The sequence below is a fragment of the Oreochromis niloticus genome, linkage group LG17, assembly GCF_001858045.2.
Source record: "Oreochromis niloticus isolate F11D_XX linkage group LG17, O_niloticus_UMD_NMBU, whole genome shotgun sequence".
Taxonomy (NCBI): domain Eukaryota; kingdom Metazoa; phylum Chordata; class Actinopteri; order Cichliformes; family Cichlidae; genus Oreochromis; species Oreochromis niloticus.
Window position 1 is genome coordinate 30,059,817 of NC_031981.2, and position 18,194 is coordinate 30,078,010.

The window sequence follows — 18,194 nt, forward strand, 5'->3', positions numbered from 1 at the left end:
ACCAACAAGTTCCAAGCCTCCATTAAACTTGACTACAGGTGTACTCACACTGGGTACTGTTGCCGTGTATGATCCTCTTCCCAATCCTCCACTGGTGAGCATTCACACTCAACTTGACTATCCCGCTCAGAGTACTCATCACTTACTCTCCTTGTTCAAAGCACTCGGGTTCTTTTGAAAAGCAGGTTGATAATTTTATGCATTATATGGCTTACTGGGGGAAGTGGTGACACCTGTCTTCTCACATATTTGTTAATTACTTGCAGCAGTTTTTACAGAGGTGGCTGTATTGGGAAACTGTTGGAGATCTGTGCTGGGGAATGAATAGCAATTCACATTACACATGTGCCCAGCTGTGCCCTGGCCTGCTAGAGCATAGCCAGCAGTAATGAGCCTGATTAAACAAAGTGAACTCTGAGGGTGCAGCAGGCTTGGTTAGACTGGTGTGAGCACACCCCAAGATACTTCTGTAAATTAATATATTATGATGGGAATTAAAGAAATATCAGGACATTACTTCCTGATGTTTCCAAAGAAACTAGAAGAATCAGGAAGTAACATCTCATTGACTTTGTTGTGTGTGTGTGTGTGTGTGTGTGTGTGTGTGTACTTGAGTTTAATGTGACTTGTTTTTTGTCAACAGAGACGCTTGTCGTAGTTGCTATGGAGATGAGCCCTGCAGAATTCCTGGAGCTCATCCCTGATGATGGCACAGCCTCATACTTCTTGCCACACCTGTTGACATGCAGCCAGAGACAAGTGCTGGCCTGAAGTGCGCATACCCACACACACACACTGAATGCTGAGAAAACATTCTGGAAGAATCTTCACAATTGTGTTTGTTGGCCAGCCATTGTGGATGACTCAACCTACAGTATTTAAACTATTTGTTTGGCATCAAACAATTTGTATTGTATTATAAGCACTGTGCAACTAAACTCAAAGGCTTTAGAGTACTATGGTGGACATATCTCCTATTTATCCACTGATTGAACAAATACAGGAACAGGCCTGCCGGGGGTGAACTATGATGTGAGATTAATGGCTTAGTGAGGTGTGTTCAGAGTTTAGGTTTAAAACCAGTGCCATTATCATGAAATCTGTTAATGAAAGGACGCTCCAGGTTTAGATCACTATTTGAGAGAACATTATATATGCAGACCTCTTGGTCACTATGTTAGGAATGCCACTAAACCAAACCCACGCAGTAACGTTACTCACCATTTCTCTCTCACTCCACTGAAATTTACAGGTTTTTGGTTAGTGATGCAGCAAATGTTCACATATTCTTTTATGTTTGGTCACTTATCAGTTTTTTTTTAGTTATGAATTCACAAGATTAACACTTTTCTGCACTGTTTCTCTTTTGCTGGATTTGTTCCACTTCACTCATTTTGCTCTTTGCCACAATATTTTCTTGTATTTAATTCAAGGTTCTCAAGCCTGAAGCAGAAAGCCCAGATTACCAGTTAAGGCAATCAAGGCTTTCTATATCAAGCTGTATATATGTAGATATTGTTTTCCTATTCATAATCTACTCTTACTGGCCACGTTGTTAGGTACACCTTGCTAGTACTGAGTTGGAGCCACTTCTCCCATCAGAACTGGCTCACTGTTTAATAGCATGGATTCTACAAGGTGCTGGAATGACTGTTTTGTGGGGTTGTAACAAGTATTTGAGTGTTGAGCTGCTGTTAACAATGTGAAGCAGTATGGATTAAGTATGCTTACTTAGCATTGAACAGGTGTGCCTAAAAAAACTGGCTGGTGAGTGTATGTGTTAACGAAACACTTTAAAATATTGATTTCTACTGTTAGAACTGCAGAGAAACATGCTTTTTTTTTTTAGGTTTTCTTTTTACTAAAGTTCTTTTTAAGTGTGGAGATTTAGAGCTGAGTGACCTTTGAGCACTGATTTGTCCACTGATTATTATTTTTTTAAACAAGTACATGGATGTCTGTTAAGTGATAACGCTGTTCAGATCAGTAAATGCATACCTCAACACATACTGGCGTCTTCTTTCAGTTGTATTTACTGTATATTGTCACAGAGTGTGAAAGTTTAGTTTCGCTCTTTAAGAGTTTTGGCCACAGAAACTTTAAACCTGTTTGTCACATAAGCAAACAAGTGTTACATATCATCCGAGTATGTAGGAGATATAGAGGTATTCAACCAGCTGCAAACCAATCTATCATTGCAGCTTTTGAATTTTTACAACTTTGTCCCTCTTTCAGCTCACTTTTTTTTTAAATGACAGTTTACTGTCAGAAACCATTTGTGAAATGCTTGGGTTGATTTTAGCATTCAGGTAAATGACAAAGTAGACAGTAGAAGAAATATTGGTTTCATATGTCTTTGTGTACAAAGTCAGTCATCATAATTAGTTACATCATCTCCATTAAATGCTCTGTAAAACTCATTTGAATATTTCATCCTGTAAATCAACAGCCATCAAGGAAGAGGAAGTGCGGAGCAGAGGAATGCAGACAAGTGAGGGTTATGAGGAATCTCTGTTCACACAGCTGATTCCAGCATCTTTAGTGTGCTACTTCTTAGGCTACGACAGCACTTATTAGGAGCACTGGAGGAAGAGAGAAATCTTAGGGTGGGTGCTTTAAAAAACAAATGACAAAAAACAAAAAAACCATATACAAAGCAGTATCTGAACTTTTTATGACACTGAGACTGTTTATTTTTCCCTTGCAAAGAATATGACTTTAAAAGAGTTATAAGAATATTTGAGTTTTTTCTCATGTGCATGAGTTTAATTTTTCTGGTCCATATCTTGTTTTTTTTTTTTTTTTAAGTTTTATGTTTGGGTTTGACATGTAGTAAACAATAAAGCAGGCAGGAAGAAGCCCTCGGTAGTATGGGTCACTTGCTCAGCCAGGTTGTCCACTTTTTAACCAGGTTTCAACACAGTGGCTGGGTGTAGCTCAGGATAGGGATAAGGTTGGTGGTTCAATCTCTGGCTCCCCCAGTTTGCACGCTACATATCCTTGGGCAAGATACTAACCCAGACTTGCTCTCCGATGCATCCATCGGAGTATGAATGATAGTTATCTATACTTTGAGTGCTTTCTAACTACGTATGGGTGAATGCAGCGTGTTGTATAAAGTGCTTTGAGTACTCCAGGAGAGTAGAAAAGCGCTATATAAGAATCAGTCCATTTACAGTAGGCTGATGTTTTGTTTCTACAGTACGTGCGTGTTGGCCTACGTTGTTTTCTTCTGTGCTGTGTATCTTCTTTTTTTTCAGTGTATATGTGCGATGTACAATGTGTGTCAAACTTGTGATACACATCAGCATCAAGTTCTTGGAAGTTAGATGATATGATCAACAAAGGTAACATTAGTTCTGTGAATTCTACCTGCATGTGTACATTAGAAATACCAAGTCGTAGCTCACACCCGACCTCTCAGCATCCTGTCTCAGACATTCAGAGTGACTGCCAAGAATCACCATTATCAGGGAACACAGGCCCGTAGTTATCTTCTGTTCAATTCCATCCTGATTTCAAGTGGCAGTAAACAAAGTGGATAACTTGCAGTCGTAGTAAAAAGAAAACCCCCTCTGTCAATAAAGTTGTTTTTTTTTTTTTAATATATCAGAACATGATTAAAAAAATCTTGTCTTTAACAGCTTCTAAAATCATTTAAATATAACCTCAGGTGTAAAACGGCACATAACAGATTCCACTGTTTATTTAACAAAAATGAATAATTAAATGGACATTTAACAATTGAAGCAATTCATGATGGATCTACTCCAGAGAAGACTGGCAGGTCTTTTGAATGTTTTCCACTGATGAATCTAATTATGCAGCCATGGACTTTAAATAGTTTGAAAATTAGTCAGTTCACCGATGGTGTTTGAGTAGAACCACTGGGCTGCTACTTACCCTTTTAATTCCTATGGCAGCAGTAAAGTGTGTTTAGTGTTTCACTTCTTCTGCATTTGGCTTAGCTTTTCTTAAATAATGCCAGCGTATTATTTCATATGTTCACCTGAGGTTGTATTTATCAAATTGTAAAAATTCCTAAAGACCAGATGAGTTTTATCATATTTTATATGTAAAACCTGAGAATTGAAAGGTGATGACGGTACAAACCAGTCCATATAGGAAGAAATGCCAATGGCAGAACACTTGGTCCTAGCACGGACCCAAAGGCCACATTAACACAGTAGAACTTAGTGAATATGTAAAGCAGGGGTCCCCAATCTCAGTCCACGAGGGCTGGTGTCCCTGCTGGTTTTAGATCTCACCCTGGGTCATCACATCTGAATCACATGATTAGCTCATTACCAGGCCTCTGGAGAACTTTGGCATGTTGAGAAGGTAATTTATCCATTTAAATCAGCTGTGATGGATCAAGGACACATCTAAAACCTGCAGGACACCGGCACTCGAGGCCTGCAGTTCCCCCACCCCTGAACTAAGGGCTTGAGGTCAGTCAAAAATGACAAATCCCCTTCAATTGGCATATGTAAAGCTGGAAAAAACATGAAGATGGATGCCATACCCATTTCTACCGCTGAGGTCCATTCTCCTTTTGAGCTGCCACAGGTCCCTGTTCAGGACTTTGAGAAGAGCGGAGAACCAGATTGTTGATGGACACTTGGATGCCACCAAAAGGATCCTGAGATCTGACTGTCTGACCCTGTAAAATATTATTAAAGGAATCGGAGGAAGGCATAAAGAAGCCCCTTCCGTGAGTTACTGGTAAAAGAATTCAAACCCAGCAGGGTGCAGGTCTTTCCACGTGAAAACATTTCTGATTTATGTTTCAAGAAACACACACAAAGCAACTGATGCCATAAATCCATATGACAATTCATCTGATCTTTTTGAACCTCATGAAGGATATTAAATGGTAAATATTTGGTTTCTGATCCTGCTAATTAAAGACTATTTATTGTGTGGGTTGATTAGTTGCCACAGTCTCAGTGAAATGAGTAAAAATAATTAGATATTGGATCATTGTTTCCTGTTACCAAAGCTCCTGCTTAAGCTTAAGTCATTTCCTCATGACTTCTTAGCTGCTATTTTACACTGTTTGAAAACAAAGGTCCTGAAATGTCTTCCTTGTAAACTTACATGTTGTAGTAGTTACCTTTTGCAGTACTTTTTAGAGGAAAGTTGCAGTGGATATATGGAAATTAAACTTGAATAAGAATGTTGAATCTTTTTGTTAATAATGGCATGATAGCTTTAGAGCAGTATTTAAATTATCAGGCTAATGATAAAAGAAATTCTTAGGATAGCATTATTAGAGATTGATTTCCCATAACAGTGTCTACCACTTGAGGACAAGTCTCCTTCAAGCTCGAGACATAATTAGCAGCAACTAGTTGCATTACTTGGGCCACATGTTGTATTTCTAAAGCTACTTTTGAATCTTTTCTTAACAGAATTCAAACAAATATCAGCTTCTAGATTATCCACACAACCAATCACACCCTGAGGGCACAACTGGGAGCCAACCACAGCTTTAGACTGATAGATTGCAGCTTGAGGTAATGAAACTTCACCTGTTTAGATGTTTGGTGGTTCCCTCTCAGCTAAGCAAGCGAACACTTAATTAGCATGAAATCAGCTTAGAGTCACAAGAAGCCTGCAAAAAAGGAGGAAAAAAGAATAAGGACAAAATAAAGAATGAGCAAAGATTAGATACTGTAAACAGTGTCGTTTTAGGAAGGATGGCATGTGAGAAGAAGCCAGTGTCACTGGTCATCAAAGAAAACATTGAAATGAAAGTGTTTTCTTCCAAGGAGCCTTGTAAGGTCTTGATAACACAGGAGGAAGAGGAGGAACACAGCTTTCACCAGGTGTGTCTTCTTGAATACTTCACTACAACACATTATGCATATTGTAGGTCATCTATAGATAGCGCTGACCCCATGAGGATACTTTTTGAATCTTTAAGACTCATATGAAGAGCAGAGTGGTGGTATATCATATTCAGATCCAATACCTTTTGACTAACTTCAGAACTAACATATAAATGCACCTTAAAGGATTGATGTCCTACTTCTAGACAGTACAGAGAGGTATTGTTTTAAATACTCACCGAACCTGTTTGGTTTTCCTTTGTATGTAAAAATGTAGATGTATAGATATTGTTCTGTGTTCCCATTCAGACTGTACTTTCACTTGCACCTTGCTGGTACTGGGATGGAAACCCCTTTTCAATTTAGAGCTGCTTTCATGGCATTTGTTCAACAAGGTGCTGGAAACATTAGAGATTTTGGCCAAAGTGTTGCAAGATGATGCCCCCCCCCCATTAGACCACCACCAACAATGGTGTTGCTGAATCTTGGTGAGACCGTGTAAATTGTGGCCTCAGTTTCCTGGTCTTAGCTGACAGGAGTGGCACCTGGTTTGGTCCACCACTAGCATCAACAAGACATCTTCACCCAGAGAACTAACATTTAAGGGATGTTGTCTATTTTTCTGACCATTCTCTTTAAACCATAGAGATGACTGTGTGGGAAATTCTCAGTGATGTCAGTAGATGTTGGATGGTCTTCATCATGATTAACAGATGTGTCCCATATTCTGTTTGCCACAATTTTCTTCCCACAGAAATTACCACAAATTCAATTCAACTTTATTTATACAATGCAAAATCACAACAACAGTTGCTACAGTTGCTCAAGACGCTTTATATTGAAAGGTAGACCCTACAATAGAACTGAGAAACCCCCAAAATTATGTGACCCTCCCATGAGCAAGTGCTTTGGTGACAGTAGGAAGGAATAACTCCCTTTTAACAGGAAGAAACCTCCAGCAGAAACGGGCTCAGGGAGAGGCGGCCATTTGCTGCAATTGGTTGAGGTGAGGGGGGAATTTGGGACAAATACATGCTGTGGAATAAACGCAGTGCAACCTACAGCTATTGCTGCATAAGTAAGGGAGGATTTGGGGTCACCTGATCCAGCCCTAACTATATGCTTTAGCAAAAAGGAACGTTTTAGGCCTAATCTTAAAAGTGGAGATAGTGTCTGTCTCCTGAATCCAAACTGGAAGCTGGTTCCATAGAAGAGGAGGGGATTAAAGCTGAAAGCTCTGCCTCCCATTCTGCTTTTAAATACGCTGGGAACAACAAGTAAGCCTGCAGTCTGAGAGCCAAGCGCTCTAATGGTGTGATGCAGCTCTATGACGTCATTAAGGTAACATGGGGCCTGATTATTCAAGACTTTGTATATAAGGAGCGGGATTTTGAATTTGGCTTCCTGTAAATTCAGAATCAATGAAGAGAAGCCAATACAGGAGAAATCTGCTCTCTCTTTCTAGTCCCTGTCAGGACTCTTCCTGCAGCATTTTGGATTAACTGAAAGCTTTTCAGTTTTTAGGACAATAATGATAATAAGGAATTAGAATAGTCCAGCCTAGAAGTAATAAATGCATGCACTAGTAATGCACTAGTTTTTCAGCGTCACTCGGAGATAGGATGTTTCTAATTTTAAGGATAATGCGTTAATAGAAGAAAGTAGAGAGTAGTCCTACATATTTGTATTTATATTTTCATTAAATGTCAAAAATGACTCCAAGATTCCTCACAGTGTTACTGGGGGCCAAAGTAATGCCATCCAGAGTTGGTATCTGGTTAGATACAGCATTTCTAAGATTTTTAGGACTGAATACATTGACCTTAGTTTTATCGGAATTTAGGAGCTGAAAATTTGAGTCTTTAAGACATTCGTGCAGTTTAAATAATTGGTGTGTGTGTTATCTGGCTTATTGTACAAAAACAAAAAAACAAGCAAACGCCCACAAATATTTCCAAAAATGTAGTCTTGTGTTTTTTTTGTTTTTTTGTTTTTTTTTTAAATCAAAAAATCAAATATTGTATAACAAGACAAAACTGCAAACATGAATGCCAATATTTTCTCACTCTTAACTAACCGAAGCTTTTCATTGAACTACCAAATAAACAAATTGGTACAACTACTCTTTCAAGAATTTCTGAGATAAAATAGATGAAATTCTGTTGGTACAGCTAAATAACACTCTGTTGTCAAACCTGTCGAGCTGTGGGTCACTACAACCACAACAGGATCTAATATCACTGTTTTGGTGTTATTCCAACAAGCTCATAATCAGTGTTGCTTCAGATACATCACTGAAACTGTCCAACCAAGGAAGAGAACAACTGAACCAGAGCCAAAGCCATGATTTCAAAACACTCTGATTAATCAGCTCGAATCATTGTGGTGAGCAGAATTGTTTTGATGTTGATGTTGTAGTGGCAACATCAGTCCTCACAATGTTGAAACTAAAACTCATGTACTCGTGTATTCAAAACAACAATGTGTTTTGCTGCCTGATGGTTAATGATGTGGACTCACATATTCTTTTGTTGCATCATTTGTGTGCTCATACATAATAAGCCAGCTCCTTCCCCTCCTCTTGTACACAGCGATACATGGCGAGTCCTCTATTCTCCGACTCTGAGGAAGCTCCTGAGCTGCAGGTCCAAACTCAACCCAGACACCAGGCTGGAACAGTGTCCCCAGACCAGGAAGAACCTCAGTGCTCTGCTGTGGTCTGCAAACAAGAAGTAGAGATAGAGCTGGAGGTTAGTAATAAGCAGAAGCTCAAAACCACTCGGTAAGAAAATAAGGAATTTGTAGTAGGAAAAAGGACATCCCATGCTAAATAGCTGGTCAGGACCTCCAGGAATAGGTTTTTACTTTACTTTGCTTCTCTACAATGGTCATCTTATTTTTATTTATTTATTTTAAAGCCAGACTAGTTCACATTTCTTGTTTTTATTCACCCTTCTTGTTTTTCCTTCCTGTAGGTGATTCCTCCTATCAGAAAGTCAAAGAGTCAGCCAGCAATGGTAAAGTCAGGGAATCCTTTATTTATTACTGATATGTCATCACTTTTCATAACATATCACTGACTCAGATAGCATTTGATTTGCTGCCTGGACTCTAGAGCAGGGATGCTGCATACAAACAGTGAGAGCAGTGCAAACAGTATATAACTATATGGTCCAGTGGTCCAGTTCCCCTACTGGAAGTAGAACAAAGCACAGCAATGTTAATTCAATTCAGTTCATACCAAAACAGAACAACAGTCGCCTCAAGGAGCTTAAATTGCCTCCCTAACATTGCTTAATGTCTGTGTTATATGAAATGGATTCTTCATCCCAAACCGGGTGTAACAGTGTACAAGAGATTCTTCTTTATATGATATTATTCAAAGTGTATTTTGATATATGGGGATGGAGCTGGGTTTGGTAAAAAAAAAAAAAAAAAAAAAAAATAGACATCATAGGATTTAAATAAATAAAATTACCTTCAGAAAATATTCACAATTAACACTTTCAAGTGTATTTAAAAAAGTACTTTTTCTTGCTACATTATTACTACTTTATATTTTTCTTTTTATTGTAGGCTTGACTTTAGTATTCATTAATCCATTCATTTTTCTTGAGTACCTTAGAGTGCTCAGGTAACTTCACATTTAAATTTGGCAGGTCTCCAGCACATTATTTATCATCAATCATTTAAGCTTTTTAATAAAGTTCAATCAGTTGTTTCAAACTTGATTTTCTGCCAGAATGGAAACCATATTTCCCATTTCCTGCACAGTTTTGCCCCATTGTTACTTTAGGATATTCTCCTGTTCGTGAATCCAACATGTAACGCTGAGGGTTTATTCTGTGTATTTCAGCCATATTCTAACAAAGCCGGTCATCTCAAATGGAAGAGACTGATTCCTCAGAAGAAAAGACTGGTGGTTAAAGATGTGGTCTGTTTACCCAGAGGACACTCTATGTCACAGCTGGACAGGTGAGTGTTTATGTAGGGCAGGGGTGTCGAACTCCAGGCCTCGAGGGCCGGTGTCCTGCAGGTTTTAGATCTCACCCTGGGTCAGCACACCTGAATCAAATGATTAGTTCATTACCAGGCCTCTGTAGAACTTCAAGACATGTTGAGGAGGTAATTTAGCCATTTAAATCAGCTGTGTTGGATCAAGGACACATCTAAAACCTGCAGGACACCGGCCCTCGAGGCCTGGAGTTCAACACCTGTGATGTAGGGAAAGAATTGCCTTTACTAACCAACAATACTAACACTGAAGTAAGGAAGGTACTGGTAGAAATTTTAGATGGGTAATTGGTATTGGCATTGGTACGTAGTGTGAATACGCATGGACCCTATCTGATGATTCCTCTAACCTTTCAAAGAACCGAGATTGATCAGAACATTTTCCTTTTGATGTGATTTGCAAATTGTGCCTTTACTGCCCTGTGATTTTTAAATCTAATGACCAGAATACCATAAAATCGGATTAAAAATGCCATTTTAGGTCAGTGAATGTTTGAGTAGCTCCCACTGATTCTAAAGCGATGTTTGTGGCAATAAAAGATGTTTACATAGCTGAATTTGAATTTGAATCTACTCTACTGTTCCAAACATATTTCAGTGAAGTAAATGTTATTTTCTGTTCTTCCAGACAAATTGTTCCAAAGAATAAAGACCAAGCAGCTCTGGAAGCCGTGGTAATGACTGCTCGCATCACCATTGACCACAGCTGGTCAGCCACTCAGGTGGAGAGTCGACTGGCGATGCTCTTCCAGGGACACTTTGTAAAAAAGGCAGGACAAAAGTTTTCATTTACATATCTGCAGGTGGGTGTGAGATGTCTTCTGCCTGAGGTGTCTTAAAGAACAAGTCTGCATTTTAGTACACAGAACATTTCTGGATGTGTTGGTTGTTTCCAGTGTGTGCAGAGCTCCAGAGTGCTGTTTGTCCCTGACACCCCTTCAGAGGGCTGGACTGGAGAGCAGGTCCTCAGGATCTCTGAACATGGTGCTTTATATATCCTGAGCCACCACGACTACTCAGAGGTAACTACTACTGCTTCATTTCTAATACCTTGATGTGATGAGAGACATTATAAAAGAAGGACTTGTTTTTGATCCATTTTATAATTCAAAAGCCATAAAAACAATTTTTTGTGTTAAGATTCAGTTTATAGATCATTTGGCTTCTGTGAAATAACAGAAACCAAGTGTTTCAAACGGAAACTCAAACCTGGACGCCTTGTTCCTGTGAACTGGGGAACACGGGATCTTTAATTATTTCTTTTCTTTCTCCAATCTGCTTTAGCTCTGCTCTGTCTGCCTCCGTTTTGTCTGTAGTTTATAAAATTCTCTTCTCCTTACAGAAAGAATCTGAAGGGTCAACAAGTGAGACACCTGTGGTAAAGAGGCAAGAAAACATTTCCTGTGAATACACATTTAGAAATGATAACTAGCAAACTAAACAGCTGCATTATCTGAATTTGTGTGTGGTTTTTGTCTTGGGGGGGCAGCACAGACAGCTGCCAAGATGGTAAAAGTGAGCTAATAATCCAGCCTCGCATCTGCAAGGATACAAAGAAGGTGAGTTTGGAGGATAAAAGATAATCAATCCTAAATTCTGTGATTCCTCCTTGTCAGTTTGTTGAATTATTATTATCTTTGTCTCCTGTTAAACTTGCATCTTTTGTGTGCAGTCCATTGTCGACCTGGACACCATCCTGAGAGCGTTCAGACAGGAGAACGTAGATCCAGGACTGAAAACTCACATCCAGGTGAGGCGGACAGATCTACTCCACGACGCTCTGGAGGTGGTGAGGAGGCCCGACTTCTGCTTCAGGGCGACGCCTGTTATCTCCTTCAGTGGAGAAGAGCCCGACGGCCACGAGGCCCCTGTCAGAGAGTTTTTCAGGTCCTCCTCATTTCCCTGAAATTATAGCTGAAGCTGATGGCCTCAGGCATAAAATAAGTCATATGGTTTTTTTATACTCAAGCTACTTTAATTTAATCAAACTCTAATACATGTTGTTGTTTTGTTTTTGTTTTTCAATTGGAAAACTGGCTCACAAAAAGATTTCCACATGGAGCAACTTCTGGCTAGCATGTAGTCTATAATAGGATCATATTCTATACATTTTGGGGCTGCAGTAAACAATTTGAAAATTGTGTAAAATGCTCGTCATGATATTTCAGGATCCCAGAAGACAGTGTGGCATTAAAACTGATTGGACGGTTGATCAAACAACACAAAACCCCAAATATGTGAACACATGGTATTTACAGTAATAGAAAATGGAAAGGCAGCAGCAGATTTTTGTTTTCTTTGATCGATGACATAATAATGACATCTGGGTTTCTTTTTGTTTTTTGTTGCTCCACCGTTCTGAGAGAAATGTTCTCAGTTCTTCTGAAAGAGTTTTCTGCCAAAACACCAAAGCATAAAGGTGTCATTTGTTAATTCATGTCTATGTTTCTTCTCATGCAGGCTGATTCTGCTGGAGCTGCAGCACAGCTGTGTGTTTGAGGGTCCTCCAGGAAGTCTGTTCTTGACAGGCAACCTCACAGCTCTTGAGGAGAGGAAGTACTATGAAGCTGGGGTTCTAATTGGCTGGTCGCTGGCTCAGGGTGGGCCTGGACCCTGTTGCCTTCACCCTGCGCTGTATCAGGTTGACTCATTAACTGAATATGTGGTAGTAAATGACAAGAATTTGGCCTATTAAGCTAGAGCTGCTTCTTCTTCTTTTTTTTCCATCTAGTTTCAGAACCAATAAAAGCAATTTTAGAAATGGCCTGTGCTGACATTTAACAGAAAACATACAGTACTGTGCAAATGTCTAAAACAAGCCTTTCAGCAAAATTAAATGGGTGCAGTGATTTATGGAAGAATATGCAGACATCAAGCCAGGATGATCCCATACTGATTTAACAATGTTGAACTCTGGGCTCTGGGGAGGCAAAGCCATGACTGATGGTGTTCCACTGTGTGCTTCTCTGTCCAGATATGTTTTTACTGCATTGTTAGTGTGTTTGGGATCATAATTATTCTGAGAAATTTAGTTTTTGCCTGTCACATGCTTTCCAAATGATTTGGGATGGCAGATCAAAATTTGACTCTACTTCTTTGTTCACCCAATTTAAAAAAAAAAAAAAAAATCCCCAGCACCACTTTCTGAAATGCAGGCCCAAACCATGACAGAGCCTCCACCATGTTTTACAGACCATTGACACCATTGACAATGATTTGAATCAAAAAGACCCATTGCCACTGATTTTTAGTCTAGTTCTTGTGTAATTTGACATACCTCAACCTTGTATCCATTTCCTTTCTCTAAGAACGGTTTATTGAGAGCCAACCTTCCAATGGACTGCATTTCTGACAATGTTTCATTGAACTGTAGATGGATCAACAGGAGGGCCAGATGCATTTTATTTAGGATTTTTTAAGGACTTTCAGATAGTGTTGATCGCCTGCTGTAGATAGTTGGGTTTTTTGTTTGTTTTAAGACCTGCCATTTCTTTTGTCCTCCACTTGTTCGAGTTCTTTGGGAATGTGATATTAGATTACTTTTTCTGATGCCCAATAGCTGTGTCAAGTATTACCAGCACAATCTTTGTCAGTATGGCTTATTTTACTGTCACAGGTGATGTGTCGCCAGAGTATAACATTAGAAGACTTCAACTGGCGGGACATTATTGATACTGAAGTCCAAATCCAACTGAAAGAGGTGGCACACAAACAGAAAACTCACAACTCTAATTGGAACATATTTAAAAACTTGATTCACTGCTGTACCTATGTTATTATACATGGTTGGTTTGGCTAATGATGATTTTAATATAAACCAGTTATATAAAGTACATAAACGTTTGCTTCACATGGAGAGTGAAGTTTATGGTTTTGTACATTGCATTTGATTGATGGCTCGGTCACACTAGAGTAAAAATAGGATGGCAACCTCATAGCTGCACCAACCCACTGGTTGCCTAGAAGTTGGACCTGCAACAACCTTCTCCACCTATTCACAACCACTTTTCATTTCAAGGTGATTGCACAGGTTGCCTGGTGGGAAATGATCTCTGCAGTCTGAATCAGACTGGTTGCAATCACTCTCAGTTTGGTGAAGTTTTGTAGGTAGATTCCCATTAATCTTGTCAATCTACACTGATGAGTCACAGAATGGCCACAGACCTGGTCCCTGTCTTAAGTTACCATTTCAATGAGATTGTGAGATCACTGCACATAGCATGCCAATAATAGTGGTTTCCTAATGTGACTGTAGCATAATCAAAGTGCCGAATAGCATCATGTTGTTTCTGTAGACTGAACTGTTTGCATGACAGTTTTTTTCTCTCACCTCTAAATTCTTCCCTGTTTTAAACCCTTAGTCCTGTGTACATAATCGCCTTCTGTGCTCCAAACACAAATTATGTTCCTCTGCTCTCACAGCTGCATAGTTGTACTGATGTGAAACTGCTGTCTCCCAGTCTGTGCGACTGGGTGTCACGCTGCGGGATCCCTGACATCTGTTCAGCTCGCTCTGATGAAATACCAGCCATTTATAGTCACCTGGTAAAACACTACATCTACGACAGGTAGTGCACACACAAATGCGTACATCATACACGTGGGGTTGACCGTTTTCAACTTAAATAAATACAAAAGTTTAATATAATCCACTTGCTGTCCTTCAGGGTGACTAACATGATCTCCCAGTTTACTGAGGGGCTGAATAGCTGTGGTAGGCTGTGGGACATGGTTCAGTTCTACTGGAAAATATTTGCCCCAGTTATGACGAATGCACCGCGGCAGCATCTGACTTTAGAAGAGTTCAAGCAGCTTTTTACCATCAACTTTAGCTGTTCAGACTCCCAGCTGAGGGCAGATGAGGAGGCCACAGCTGGACACTGGGAAACAATCCTCACATTAGTCAGCGGTAAGAATGGAGAGTTGGATGGAAGCAAAAATAAAGATGCTCCTGGTGTTTCAGGTTGGATAAAATATTTCTCTGTTTGTGTAACCAGACAGCAAGGCAGAGTTTTCCTTTGAAGACCTCCTCACCTTCATCACTGGAGCTGACCGTTTGCCTCCTCTCAGCTTCCCCAGATTAATCTCTCTGTGTTTTTACTCCCAGGTTGGTGTTTAATGTATAAATCCTTAAAATACTCCCTCGGCTCGTGATTCAGATTCACAAGAATCACCACCATCATCAGTTATCCAGTCTTAGCAACTGACAGGATGCTCTTTTCTCCTGTCAAGAGATGAATGTTTGTCACATTTCCCTCACTGTATTCATTTTCTAGGATGCCAGTATGCCAGATGTGCATCTGCCTCATGCCTCCACCTCTTCTCTGGAGCTGTACCTGCCAAGGGGAGTGGCTGGGGCTGTGGACCTGCTGGCATTGTTGAACACAGCTGTGCACAAGGCGCTGAGAGGCGGAGAGGACAACTGAAGAGAAGTGATGATGAGATCATGAAGAGAATTCCCTCTCACTGGAGATTAAAGGTTTCTGTGTGAGGTTAACAACATGACTAAAATGAAACTGTGTGCAGTAGAAGTGCTGCTCTGTGCTCACTTTGTTGCACGTAACACAATGGTGGAGATTAGACCAATGTGTGCATTGTTTAAAGACAGAATCTGATGGTTTTAAAGCATGTAGTGTATATAATAGAACCTGTGCACTTTTTTTTTTTTTTTTTTTTTTTCTCATTAGAATGATCACATATTTTAGTAGAACTGGAAGAAATTATGGTCTACATACTATAAGAAAACTTAAGGCTTTTTTTTGGCAAGTCAGAGTTGATGGATCCATGTTCAGTTTACTTTGAGATAGGGTGACCTTGGGTTAGTTTTGTTTTTCTTTTAATCTTTTATTAGTTATTCAAAATAGCAGTTATTAAACTCTATGCTCCAGTGCTAAAATAATTTCAGATTGAATTTTAAATGCATAAGTTCAATATACATTTACACACTAATAGATGTTGTTCTTGATAATCTGTATATGCTGTGCTTTAGAAATGCATGTTGAATAAAGTTTCATTTAAAAATATTTCTAATAGAACAAACAATGCAAAGAATGGCCATTACAAATGGATATATTTCTTTATTCAGAATAATCAGAATCAGACATATTTCTGTGTGTATGAGACTTCAGTAGTGGGAGTGGCAAGTTTGCCAAACAAAATGCAAATTAGCAATCGGTCATCACTGTGTATCCACTAAGTCAGAACATGCATAAGGCCCTGGGCTTCTTGATGGCTAATATGCAAGCATGCAGGATATAATGACCTTGCATAATACACACTTTTAAAGTTAAACATGCATACAAAATATCTTCAAAATATCTATAAATTTAGTTATATTTTAAAGTGCAGTACATACCAGCAGAAAAACAACAAAACAAATTCTGAAAAACAGTAGCATTGATTCTAATACCACAAGAAAAGTTTTTCATTGGCCCTTTGTTAGTAATATCTGAAAAATAATTGATTTGCCTTATTTAAGGTCCAACATTTATGAGTTTCTTTTCTTTCCTCGATGTTACAGTTTCCAATTTCCTTGTTTTCCATGTGGAAAAGCAGAATGAACAGGAAGCATTGAAACTATTTTATAGTTTCCTTGTTATCACTTTTTCTGCTTTTCTAGATCTAAATCAGGAGAATTATTGTTATTATTGAGCAGCTGCCTGGTTTGAGATCTCGATTGTACTGTGCAAGATGATGAACCAAAAGCACATTTCCGATTCATGGGAACTACAGCAGTGTGTTACTGCGGTTTGATTTAATTTGACAAAAATAATCGTAAAAGGGGATTGATGTTTAAATCTAATCTGCTTTTACCCAGAAATTTCCTGTACTTGCAGAGCAATCCAAGCACATCTGGTTGTAGACCACTCCAACACAGCTGTTTTCTTCTCACAACAGTGTACTCATCATTCAAGATATCATGAACAACTGAGGGCAAACCGCCGCTCTGGATCATGTTGAAACAAATCTACCAACACACTGTTAAACTCTTGTCTTCATATGTTCATTATTGACTTCTGTCCACATTCAATTTTTATGGACCCACTTTTTGAATCTTTGTCACAGAGATACTGTGGGGTATTCCATTCAGGACCTGGGTGTTAAGAAACTAAATAAAGAGAAAAAACAGAGATTAAACATCTGAATTTTTAAGACATGCTTTGTTTGTGTAAAATTACTGATAAGTCAAGAATGTACAAAGCAAACTGTCAGATATAACCCTACCTGTTCAAGAAGCGCAATAATGGTTGCATTGCTAACCTCTCCGTATGTAGTCAACCTCATCTTTAGATGTGCCAGTGCTTGTGGGCCTGTAGGAAATGAAAAAGTGATTATAATAGTTTCATTGGTAAGTTTCAAGGCATATGAAGTCATAAGAAATGTTTCATTATTGCTACAGTAAAAGTTTAGGCACATTTCCCTTGATGCTGAAACAATTAAACAATAACATTTTAGTACCCTGCACATTGCTTTGTAGTCATAAGTCGCTAGGAATTTTGTATTTTACAAGACATGTATTTACGATTTAAGTGTGAATCATAGTACTTAGCATAAGCTCATTCAGATAAATTTTAGTTATATAGTGCCAAATCTCAATAACAGTCATCTTTATATTTTAAGGTAAAGAGCCTACAATGATAAAGAGGGAACCCCCCCCCCCCCCCAAAATCAGACAACCCCTCTGAGCAAGCACTTGGCAACAGCGGGAAAGAAAATCTCTCTTTTAAAAGGAAGAAACCTCAGCAGAATCAGGCTTAGGGAAGAACAGCTGTCTTGGGTGGCTCTAGCTCAAGCGGTAGAACAGGCCATCTACTAATCGGAAAGTTGGTAGTTCGATCATGGCTGCTCCACTCTACATGTCAAATATCCTTCAGACAGATATTAACCCCAAAGTTCTCTCCAAGGCATCCATTAGAGTGTGAAAGTTAGAGAGAACACCTATGTAAGTACTTACACACAATGTAAGTACTTTTTCAAATTAATTTGAATCATATATACCTGGAATAGTGGTTGTAGTTGTGGTGGTTGGTGTTGTAGTGGTGGTTGTTGGTGCTGTAGTTGTGGTCATTGGTGCTGTAGTCGTGGTTGTTGTAGTTGTGGTTGTTGGTGTGATTGTTGGTGTTGTGGTTGTGGTCGGTGTTGTGGTGGTTGGTGCTGTAGTTGTGGTGGTTGGTGTTGTCGTGGTGGTCGTTGGTGCAGTCGTGGTGGTTGTTGGTGTTGTAATTGTGGTTGTTGGTGCCATCGTGGTGGTTGTAGGTGCAGTAGTTGTGGTTGTTGGTGCTGTAGTTGTGGTCGTTGGTGTTGGTGTGGTTGTTGGTGTGATTGTTGGTGTTGTAGTTGTGGTCG

The 18,194-nt window shown here is 39.3% G+C and overlaps 3 protein-coding genes and 1 long non-coding RNA gene across 9 annotated transcripts in view; 2 read left to right on the forward strand and 2 right to left on the reverse strand.

Annotated features, from left to right (window-relative positions):
• Positions 1-2,007, forward strand: part of hps3 (HPS3 biogenesis of lysosomal organelles complex 2 subunit 1) — a 17,037-nt gene extending 15,030 nt beyond the window's left edge. For all 4 annotated transcript variants that reach the window (XM_019347167.2, XM_019347168.2, XM_019347169.2 and 1 more), the window contains one exon: positions 644-2,007. In XM_019347167.2, the coding sequence (XP_019202712.1) occupies positions 644-771 (128 nt within the window). In that variant the 3' untranslated portion in view covers positions 772-2,007. The remainder of the gene's footprint in view (positions 1-643) is intronic.
• On the reverse strand, positions 1,519-4,659 carry LOC112842590 (uncharacterized). Its single transcript, XR_003214416.1, has 2 exons — positions 4,526-4,659; positions 1,519-2,582 (listed from the first exon to the last, which is right to left on the reverse strand). It is a non-coding gene; the product is annotated as an uncharacterized LOC112842590 (long non-coding RNA).
• Positions 4,586-17,002, forward strand: LOC102078904 (uncharacterized). Of its 3 annotated transcripts, XR_001223128.3 has the most exons (17): positions 4,779-4,876; positions 5,415-5,831; positions 8,426-8,584; positions 8,810-8,851; positions 9,691-9,809; positions 10,477-10,651; positions 10,745-10,870; positions 11,191-11,234; positions 11,338-11,407; positions 11,521-11,735; positions 12,309-12,489; positions 13,465-13,548; positions 14,271-14,416; positions 14,516-14,757; positions 14,846-14,955; positions 15,125-15,327; positions 16,685-17,002. XR_001223128.3 is itself a non-coding variant. In XM_025899395.1 (16 exons), the coding sequence occupies exons 2-16, from the start codon at positions 5,703-5,705 to the stop codon at positions 15,272-15,274; spliced, it is 1,992 nt and encodes a 663-aa protein (XP_025755180.1). In that variant the 5' UTR covers positions 4,586-4,714; positions 5,415-5,702; the 3' UTR covers positions 15,275-15,871. The 3 variants fall into 3 exon arrangements, 2 of the variants coding, with proteins under 2 accessions (XP_025755180.1, XP_025755179.1); XM_025899395.1 differs by lacking the exons at positions 4,779-4,876; positions 16,685-17,002 and adding an exon at positions 4,586-4,714 and having other exon boundaries at positions 15,125-15,871; XM_025899394.1 differs by lacking the exon at positions 16,685-17,002 and having other exon boundaries at positions 4,795-4,876; positions 15,125-15,871.
• Positions 15,505-18,185, reverse strand: LOC112842586 (integumentary mucin C.1-like). Its single transcript, XM_025899397.1, has 3 exons — positions 17,847-18,185; positions 17,073-17,158; positions 15,505-16,956 (listed from the first exon to the last, which is right to left on the reverse strand). Exons 1-3 carry the CDS (start codon positions 18,088-18,090, stop codon positions 16,882-16,884), a joined length of 405 nt encoding a protein of 134 aa, XP_025755182.1. The 5' UTR covers positions 18,091-18,185; the 3' UTR covers positions 15,505-16,881.
• Positions 18,186-18,194: the final 9 nt, after the last annotated feature.